This window comes from Cyanistes caeruleus, chromosome 15 (genome assembly GCF_971803275.1).
Source record: "Cyanistes caeruleus chromosome 15, bCyaCae1.hap1.1, whole genome shotgun sequence".
NCBI classification, from domain to species: Eukaryota; Metazoa; Chordata; class Aves; order Passeriformes; family Paridae; genus Cyanistes; species Cyanistes caeruleus.
Window position 1 is genome coordinate 14,913,614 of NC_141715.1, and position 10,182 is coordinate 14,923,795.

Here is a 10,182-nt window from a genome sequence, read left to right on the forward strand (position 1 = left end):
CTTGCTTCAGCCACCTCAAACCAGACACTCTTCAAGCAGGATTTTTACTTCATAAAAGGTTAAAATCAAATAAATTAAAACAAAACAAAACAAAACAAAATAAAGCTATGTGAATGAGTGCAAGGGCCTTTCTTGGAATGTATTGACAACACTTGAAAAGTGCCACTTACTGCAAGGCTGACTTGGAAAATTTGGGTAATGGTAAAAAACATGTGAGGGCAGCAGAGCCCTGTGATCAGTCACTGCTCCCACCTCCAGAGAGGTGAAGCCATTGCTAGCCTCACCTGCTGCAGGACGGCATGGCAGAGGTTTATATTGGCTGCTGGGAAGGAGTTCTTCCCTGTGAGGGTGCTGAGGCTCAGGTTGCCCAGTGAAGCTGTGGGTACCCCTGGATCCCTGGAAGTGTCCAAGGCCAAGTTGGACAGGGCTTGGAAGGTATCCCTGCCTATGGTTGGGGGTGGGAATGAGATGAGTTTTAAGGTCCCTTTCAACCTAATCCATTCTGGGGATTCCTTGAAGATCTATTTTTCTAGGTCATGGAAGAAGCTGAGCACCTGCCCTCAGAGGGTCTGTGAGGGAGCTCAGCCCTCAGCCCCCCGAAGTTACAGACTAAGGCTCTGTGCTGTGTGGAGCAGCACAAAGGGGTCACTGCTGTGGTTCCTGGGATTTCAGGTGGGAAAACAGCTGGGATGTGAGGGAGCCCTGGTCCCAGCCCTGGCTGGAGGGAGAATGCAGCCATTCTGTGCCTTGCTCAACAGGATCTTGGCTGTGAACCTCCCTCCCTGCTGCACCTGGGACCTGCTGGATTGTGGTGGCCCCTGGACCTGCTCAGCTCACCTTGCTGAGGTGTGGTGGCATTGCTGCTCCCCATGGATGAGGATGGGGCTGCCTCCAAGCCGGACAGTCCTGAGTCTGAGTCAGACCTGCTGTGGGATGCTGTGATTAGCAGTAAAACTGAGCTATATGTGCTGTTGGAGAGCTCAAGGGGAAACTGGTTATCCTGTGTTTGCCAGCTTAGCAGCAAGCTGCCACTTCTGAGGTTTGATTTTCCTGCCTCTGATCCAGCCCTGCCTCCGGTTCCTGCTGCCAGCAAAGGCTTTCACCTTGGCCCCGGCTGTGCCCTTGAGCAGTGACGGAAGCTGAGCCTTTGGCTGGCAGCACGGCTGCTGCTGGAACAAGGTTGTGCTGTCAGATTTCCTCTGGGCTTGTGCCTGTCTTTCAATCTGTCCCCTTCTAATATGGCCTGAGCTTATCAGCACCTCCAGCCCAGCCTGGCTGCAGTGATGGGCGAGATAAGGAGCTTCAACATGAGAAGGGAGCAGGGCAACAAGGAGGACACGGAGCTGTGGGTTTGGAGGTGTGAGCCCTTGGGGGCTCAAAGCAGTGGCTTTGCTGCTCACACAGCTGCTGCTGGCTGTTCCCATGTTGCTGAGCTCAGCCCTGATGTATTCCCCTTGCCTCTCAGCAGGTGCCCACAGCATTTGTGCTATGCCCTTGGGAACGCTGCTCAGGGATCAGGACCCACATCCTGCCCACACCCCAGGGCCAGACCCCCACTCTGCTCCCTGCACTCTGGGTGTCTCCTACCAGGTCCCTCACCTGCTGTCTTCCCTCTCCAGTTAGTCCAGCACCAGCACTTGGCACATCCTGGAGGCCTCAGCAGAGATTCCTGATAGCTCTGCAAACCAGCTGCCTCCTTACAGTAGCCTTTGCTGTCCCAACCCTCCCTTCCCAGCCCTTTCATCTGCCGTTTTTGCTGTTTTTGCACAGATACAGAGATTAGGCTGCAGATTAAAGTTTTACTGCATCCTGAAATGGGTTCCAATTCCCAGTCCCAGCAGGACCAACATGCAGCCAAATCTCTCCTGAAAGCTCACTGGGCTGGAGCTGGGGAGAGATCTCCCTCCATGTTCTCCCACATGCATGAAAGGTGCAGTCCTACATACATACTCAAGAAAGACATTGAGGGGCTGGAGCATGTCCAGAGAAGGGAATGGAGATGGGGAATGGTCTGGAGCACAAGATGAGGAGCAGCTGAGGTAGGGCTCAGTCTGTAGAAATGGAGGCTCAGGTGGCACCATCACCCTCTACAACTCCTTAAGTGAGCCCCAGGTGGGGCTCTGCTGCCAGAGAATAAGACAGCACCAGAGGAAAAGGCCTCAAAACTGCCCCAGGGGAGGTTCAGTCTGGACATCAGTAAGAATTTATTCACTGACAGCGTTGTCAGGCGTTGAAATGGGCTGTGCAGGACACTCAGTGTCCCCTGGAAATATTAAACACAGGGATGTGACACCTGGGAACATGGGTTAGTGATGGCCTTGGCAGCTGGTTGGACTCAATGACCTTAGAGGGCTTTTCCAGCCTCAGTGATTCTGTGGTTCTATGATTGATTCTAAAAGGAGCTGGGCAGCCAAGGGCAGGAGCAAGGCTGTTGTCTCAGCTCCAGCCTGCACCTGCCCAGCATCTCCCCATCCTGGCTGAGCCTGCTCTGCCCCCAATGCTTTTGGTCAGGCTGGAGGCTCCCCTGGAAGTCCTGCACACGCTCCCGGTGCCTGCAGAAGCTGCCCCAAGATTCCAGCCACATGGGCTGGGTGTGTTTGTCCCAGGACACGCAGGCACACTTGTGGCTGGCATTTCCAAAGCCCCATCCAACACCACAGCATATCACAGAATCATGGAATGCCCTGGGTTGGAAGGGACCCACAAAGATCATCCAGTCCAACTCCTGGCCCTGCAAAGACACCCCAGCAACCCCACCCTGTCCCTGACAGCATCATCCAAGTGCTTCTGGAGCTGTGACTGCCTTAGAGCCATGACCATTCCCTGGGGGAGCCTCTTCGGTGCCCAACCACTCTCTGAGGGAAAAACCTTTTCCCATCCCACTTGGCAGACTGCACATTGTACCCAAAATTTAGGATACTGCAACTTGTCCCAGAGAGGAAAGTGCTTTATATGACACAAATGAAAGCCGATAAAAAAACAATACACCCACAGGAGAACACATGAGCTGTACATAACAAAGAAAATGGGAAGCATGTCACAGGGCTGTGGGCTGAGTCAGCTGCTCCAGTAACCGTGGTGCACAGGAGGTTTGGGTGGGAGCTGGGGGTTGCAGCCATGGCTAGCACATGCTTCAAGAGGAAGGGGTTTGTGAAAGGTGACCCGAGCCCCACGGGGCTGTGAGGGGCTGTGTGTCAGAAGCCATCACTGCGCAGTGGCTGTGGCAGGTCTGACACGCTGATCTGCAGGTTGAGCTCTGCTGAGTCCAGGGCCGTGGATGGGGTGTGCGGGTGGCTCCCCTCAAGCATGGCAATCTCCTCGTGGTGCTCCTGCTGCAAGTGCCACACAATCTCTCTGGACAAAAAGTGTCTCTCTGCTTCTTCTGGCTCTGGAACAGAAGAATGACAAAACCTTGCTTTGCTGGTTGTCCTGAGGCAGAGCTCTGGGCAGGGAGCAAATACCCCAAAATAAGCAGAATTTTCTGCACTGTCAAAATACAGCTTTTACTTCCCATTTTCAGCCTGGCAGAGGGAAAAAATTCAAACACAAAGTGTGGGGAGGAGTGTAAAATTACAGGCACTATGTGCTGGATTCCCAGTAGTGCTTGTGATGGGAACTGCCTTGCTGGATGGAAATGCTTCTCCCCATCAGGGAGAGTGCTGAGTTTCCTCTGAAAAAACCGACATTCATTACAGCAAGATGCTGATTTAATCTGGTGGAGGTGAGGAGATGGGAGATGAAAAGATGATGGGAATGAGGGAAAGCCTCGCTCCCTCCCATCCCCTGTCAGCAGGAATGGCACTGAGCCAGCACACACTCATCCCACTGCTGGGGAGGGCTTTATAGCCCCAGCAGCTTCTTCCAGGAACATCAACGAGGGGAGCTGCTGCTTCCCCTGGATGCCTGCTGTTGTACTTAATCCTTGCAGTAGACAGCTTGTCTCAGGTCCCCTTGGGGACTTCAGCTGGGACAACCAGTGCTGCCACCACCTTCCCTGCTCCTCAGACCCACAGCAAGAAGTCCTTATGGAAGCATGGAATACCCTGAGTTGGAAGAGATCCACAAGGATCACCCAGTCCAGCTCCTGGCCCTGCACAGACACCATGTCCCAGAGGGTTGTTCAAACACTCCTGGAGTTCTGGCAGCCCTGGGGCTGGGACCATTCCCAGGGGAGCCTGTTCAGTGCCTGACCACCCTCTGGAGGAAGAACCTTTTCCTGGTATCCAGCCTAAATCCCCCTGGCACAGCTCCAGCCATTCCCTTGAATCCTGTCCCTGGTCACAGGGAGCAGAGATTGGAGCTGTCCCTCAGGAGGAGCTGCAGTCCCTGGTAAGGTCTGACTTCAGTCTCCTCTGCTCCAGCTGGACAGGCCAAGTGCCCTCAGCTGCTCCTTGAGGGGCCCCTCTGGGCCCTTCACCATTCCCGTGCCCCTCCCATGGACACTTCCTAACAGCTTTAGATCTTTCTCATATTGTGGTGCCCAGAACTGCCCCAGGGCTCGAGGTGAGGCCACCCCAGCCCAGAGCACAGTGGGACAATGCCCTCCCTCACCCAGGCAGTGATGCCATGCTCAGTGACATTCCTGTGTTGTGTGGGAATGCAGTCCCTCCCTTCCTCCCATGGCAGCAGCCCTGCACAGACACTGATCCGAGATCACACGGGGCTAGAAGAGCACAGCCACTGTCCTGGCCACCCCAACCCCCTTCCCCTCACTCACCCTCGTAGGCAATGAGCTGGTAGGCATCTGCACACTCCTTGGAGCCTTTCAGGATCTCCTCCAAGGTCCTGTAGAAAAGCTTGGCCTGCTCCAGGCGCTCCTCCCGGCTGAAGGCAGCACACTCATCCTGGGACATGGCATAGAGGGTCTGCAGCGGGGTGGCATATTCCACAGCACAGTGCCAGGGCTGCAGGGATGGAAGGAGAAGATGTGGGGACAGGAGGACTGGGGAAAGGGCTGCTGGGAGACCCTGGCACTGGGCAGAACACTCCGGACCTCTCAGCAGCTCCTTGGCCAGCCTTGCACTGGGAACACTGTGACAGAGCTGGCCCCAGTGTCCCCCTGCCTCTTGCAGAGCAGGGAAAGAGCAGCTGGCCTGACAGGTCCAGGTGTCCCCTCTGCCAGGTGGGCTCAGGGAGCTGCCTTTGCCCATGGGGGGCAGCCACTGGCTTTGTCAGTGCTCCCAAGAGCAGCCTGGAGGGTGATCTTCCCTATGGAATTCAGTTCCCTAGGGAGACATCCTTTCTCTGTGATCGCACCTTCTTGGTGGCCTTCTGCTATACAAAGGAAAGTGGAGGGACAGCACCAATCTTTGCTCTCTGTGACCAGGGACAGGACCCAGGGAATGGCTGGAGCTGTGTCAGGGTAGGGTCAGGTTGGATCTCTGGGAAAGGTTCTTCCCCCAGAGGGTGCTGGGCACTGCCCAGGCTCCCCAGGGAATTGTCACAGCCCCAGGGCTGCCAGAACTCCAGGAACATTTGAACAATGCTCTCAGGCACAGGGTGGGACTCTTGGGGTGTCTGTGTAGAACCAGGCATTGGACTTGATAATCTTTGTGGGTCCCTCCCAACCCAGCGTATTTTGTGATTCCATTATTCTGTCTAAGCATCCTAACAGAGAGCTGGAGGGCAGAGCATAAACATTGGAAAGGTGGAGGCACAGCTGGAAGGAGGCTGAGCAAAGAAACAAGGAGAAATCTGATAAAGCCATGAACATGCCAAGGAGGAGCAGTGTTATTAATAAGTCTTACATTGGGTGAACTGGAAAGTTTAATGGAGTGAATTAGAAGGAAGAGGGATGTGATCCCAGGTAAAAGCAGAGAAGAAGGAAGTTCCCAGCCTTGGCAGGCAGTTGCTGCCTTCAATGGGCCCTGCCTCACTGTGAGGGACTGGGCAGGAAGTTGAGGGGCAAATATTACTGGAAGGCCAGGTCCAGGCTCGGAGCTGCTGGAGCTCCCAGGGAGCAGAGTGACTCAGCAGGAGCCTGGCAGATGGAACACAGCATCAGTGCAGCGGGAAAAACCCGCGGTGCTTCCTCCGGAGCAGGGCAAGGAGAGGCTCAGGGTCCCTGCAGGCAGGGCTTTAAAACTGCAGCCCAGAGCTCAGCCCTGCCAAAGGGCAAATCAGGGGACCCAGGTGAGGAGCAGAGCTCTGCCAGTGTCTCCATCCATGGCACCAAAGGGTGTTCCCTCCTCCAAGGGGAAGGGACAGGGCCAGTCTGCTGGGAGATGTGGGAGGAGATGAATGCAAGGTGAGATGGAGAGATTTAGGGCTCAGCAGCCTAGAAAAGGGGTGACTGGGGAAAAGAGGGAGTCAGTGACTCACAGACATCTTCAAGCACCTCTTCACAACACAAGGATGCATTCATCCTATGGGAAATGATGCTCTGTAGCTCACATCTGCTTTTTTCTGCTCAGTTTTCTACTGTTTTCTGGACTTAAATCAGCTCCAGGAGGGTTTAAGCAAGCCCACCATCCCTGCAGCTGAGCCTGGAAGGAAGGGGTACAGGAACAGGATTTCTCCATCCCATGGAGGCCTGGAGAAAGCTGGTAGTATCTAATAGGAGAGGTGACAGTCTCCTGTCCTTACGGACACTTCTGGGGACAGCAGGACTTTTGGGATGTTGCTCCCAATGCTGCTCTCAGCATACCTGTTTTTCTTCATCCCTGATTGCATAGAGGCTGTGTTTGTAGACCCTCTTTTTGGTGCCAGCTCGGGCCAGGGTGGTTTCAGTGAGGTCTGTCACATACTGGATGTTGCTGTCAGCTTTCTCCAGGTCATCACAGACATCACAGTTCAGAGGGATCAAGATGTGGAGCTTCCAGGTCTTCTTGCATGCCAGCAGGTTGGGATTGGCTCTGCTGAATTCCTCCATGGACTTTTTAAACCCTGGTGGAAGCAGCATCAGGCAGAGGTGCCTGGTGTGAGTACAGCTGCATTCTGTCTTGCTCCCCATTTCCCTGCTAACACTGTAAAAGTGGGAGGATTGTTATTAGGAGCTATTTCTATCTGTAGGCATGAGAATGCAGGGAAACAGCTACGTACGTGGCAGGACTATTTTTAGGTACCCAACATAATAGGACCAGGCAAGCCCGTGAGCGACGTTCTGCTTGGACCTCTCGGACATCTCAGATATCTCCACTGCTGAGGGCTTCTGTGGAGGGAAGGACAGACAGACCAGGTGATCACAGCAGCCTTTCTGCAACAGTCAGCTCTCCACAGGGATTCGAGAACTCCAAAGAGATCTGGAGAGTGAACAACCCCACCAGCCCTTTCCCCCACCTTGCAGGCCAGTGGAGCAGAGCCTCTGACAGCCCCCACAGAGGAGGGAACTGGGGCTGGAGTGAGCCAGGCATTTCCCTGGCTGCACCTTCCACTGGGATCATGTGTCCCAGTGCAACTTGTGCATCTGCCCTGTGCTCCCAGCATGGGAGAGGACACAGCCCAGGGCCAGAGGGGGGTATTCCCAATGGCCTCTGCCAGCTCCGTGTGTGCCATTAGCTGGAGATGGGTGTCCTGTCCCACAGGTCCCTGATGGAAGTGCCTTCTGCAGCCTGTATGACCCTTCCAGAGGGCACAGCAGAGCCCTCCTCGTTCTGCAGAGGCACCTGGGGCTTGCCTCTGCCCCCACACCACACTGATAATTGAGAACACACAGGCTCTGCTTTCCCCTCAAGCTCCAGCTTGACTGACATTTAAAATACCCCTGTTTTTCATGTTAGAGGGCCGTGCCATCCCCTGGAGTGGTTGTGCTCATTAGGAGGCAGCCTGGCCCTCCTGCCAACACTCCTGGCAGCACAGGGCCAGGGAGATCAGCTCTGCAGGGCTGAGCTGAGAGTGTTCCTCCCACCAGGCTGACTCTGGGTAGGCTGGACATGCAGGGGCCATGCAGAGCTGGCTGTGTGCTCCCACGGCTGCTCAGGGCTGAAGGGCTCCCCGGGCAGCCAGCCAGGCTGGAGGTGTGGGAACCTTACCTGGAGCCCCAGGGCAAGGATGAGGAGCTGGCACAGGCTGGCCAGGATGAGGTGGAGGCCAAGTGGCTGCCCATCACTGAGAGCCATGTAGGCTGAGGCACAGACGAGCAGCAGGGGCCCGTGCCAGCACGGGGGGAAGCAGGTGCTCAGGGCCCTCCAGAAGCTGCCATGGTGCCTGGGTGGGACAGGGAGACAGGAGTCAGGCTGGTGGCCACCCACACATCCTCATCAGCCGTGGCCAGGGATACTCCCATCTGCTGGCCAGTGCCACCAATCTTCCACTACAGAGCCGTGTGGGATCCTGCCCAGCTCACCCCAGTGCCCCCAGCCAGGAGAGGGCTTGGGTCCCTTGCAGCACCCGTGGGACTCAGAGGGAACAGATGAATGTCACCCTGGACAGCAAATGGAGATAACAGCCCCCTGTCCTCCAGCACTGGGCGGTGGGGAAAGGTTGGGTTCAAGATCTGTTCCCTGGGGAAAGGGCACACTAAGGGGTTACCACAGAGAGGAACCATCCATGGATGGGATATGGGGGAGCTGGGCAAGTGGGAGAGGGAGCAATAGGTGAAAGGGACAGGAGGGTGACGGTGGGCACAGCACATCATTGCCACAGAGGGCACTTGTGGGCACAGAGACCAGGAGCAAACCCCACCGCATCCCGAGGGTGCAAAGCCCTTGTCCCCAGGGCGGTGGCAGGAGCGCCGCAGGCAGCCAGCCCCGCTGGCTCACCTGGACTCCAGGTGGAAGATCTCCTCGGCCAGGTAGCAGGTGCCCTTGAGCAGCGCCCCGATCTGCAGGGTGGCGAAGTGGAAGGCGAGGCTGCGGGCGGTGGGCACGAGGGGCTCCCCGGCGAGGAGCAGAGCCCCGGCGCAGAGCGCCAGCAGCAGGAGCACGGCGAGCCGCGCCCGCCCGCCCCGGGGCTGCGGCACCCGCGGGCAGCGCCGCTGCCTCGGCCGCCACGGCTCCCGGGACATCCCGGAGGACAGGGGCTCACAGCAGCTCGTCCCCAGCGGCAGCTTGTCCCCAGCACCCACGGCAGCGCTGTAGGAGCGGGTAAGAGCAGGTCAGGGGGATGCGTGCGCCCAGCGCTCACTGAGCACCCCAAAGCACACAGCCCTTTGGGGAGGCTCCCCTGCGCTTCCCACCCCGGGGCTGTCCCCTGGGCCCAAATGGGCTCGGCAAGACAGAGCCTGGCTGCTCACCCCGCTCCCGAACGGGTGCCAGCCCGCCCTGCTCCGTAGCCACGGGGCTCTCGCTGCTCTGGCCGCACTCACCGGGGCAGTTTCCAGCCGCCAGCCCCGGCCTTCCTGCGCTGGGGTTCCCGGGCTCGGCGCTCCCGCCCGGGCAGCCGGAGCTCCTTGCAGGGGCAGCCGGAGCTCCTTGCAGGGGCAGCCGGAGCTCCTTGCACGGGCAGCCGGAGCTCCTTGCAGGGGCAGCCGGAGCTCCTTGCTGGGGCAGCCGGAGCTCCTTGCTGGGGCAGCCGGAGCTCCTTGCTGGGGCAGCCGGAGCTCCTTGCTGGGGCAGCCGGAGCTCCTTGCTGGGGCAGCCGGAGCTCCTTGCTGGGGCAGCCGGAGCTCCTTGCTGGGGCTCCTTGCAGGGGCAGCTGGAGCTCCTTGCTGGGGCTCCTTGCTGGGGCAGCCGGAGCTCCTTGCAGGGGCAGCCGGAGCTCCTTGCAGGGGCAGCTGGAACTCCTTGCAGGGGCAGCCGGAGCTCCTTGCAGGGGCAGCTGGAACTCCTTGCAGGGGCAGCTGGAACTCCTTGCAGGGGCAGCCGGAGCTCCTTGCAGGGGCTGCTGCACCCGGAGTCTCTGCGACGCTCGGAGCCACGGGTGGAGCTGCACAGAAAAGCGCGCAGAAAAGTGAAAATGAAAGAAGCTCTGGAAGCAGCAAGCAGCCCGTGGAGCGCCAAAGCTCTCCCACACCGAGCATCCATGAGGTCTCTCAGCCCACAGGAAATCCAGGCACCGGTGGCTGCACCGGGTTTCGATATCCGCGAGCTTGCACATCCTGGAAAGCCCCAAATTTGCCAAAACATGGTCTGAGTGGAACTGGAATGAGGAAGGAAACCAGAATTTATTGAGATTTAATTCGTCAAGGGCAGTAGATTTCAAAGAATGAATTGATTCAGCTCAGTAGATTGCCAGGGGCAAAACGGACTCAAGTTCCATGCAGAAATTGAGAAGGTGACACACAGTGCCCTGGATGCTCCCACC

The 10,182-nt window shown here is 57.3% G+C and overlaps 1 protein-coding gene across 1 annotated transcript; it reads right to left on the reverse strand.

The window, feature by feature from the left end:
* Positions 1-2,926: 2,926 nt before the first annotated feature.
* On the reverse strand, positions 2,927-9,621 carry STING1 (stimulator of interferon response cGAMP interactor 1). Its single transcript, XM_086851209.1, has 7 exons — positions 9,245-9,621; positions 8,700-9,011; positions 7,971-8,145; positions 7,042-7,150; positions 6,647-6,885; positions 4,718-4,904; positions 2,927-3,388 (listed from the first exon to the last, which is right to left on the reverse strand). Exons 2-7 carry the CDS (start codon positions 8,942-8,944, stop codon positions 3,195-3,197), a joined length of 1,149 nt encoding a protein of 382 aa, XP_086707335.1. The 5' UTR covers positions 8,945-9,011; positions 9,245-9,621; the 3' UTR covers positions 2,927-3,194.
* Between the last annotated feature and the right edge of the window lie 561 nt (positions 9,622-10,182).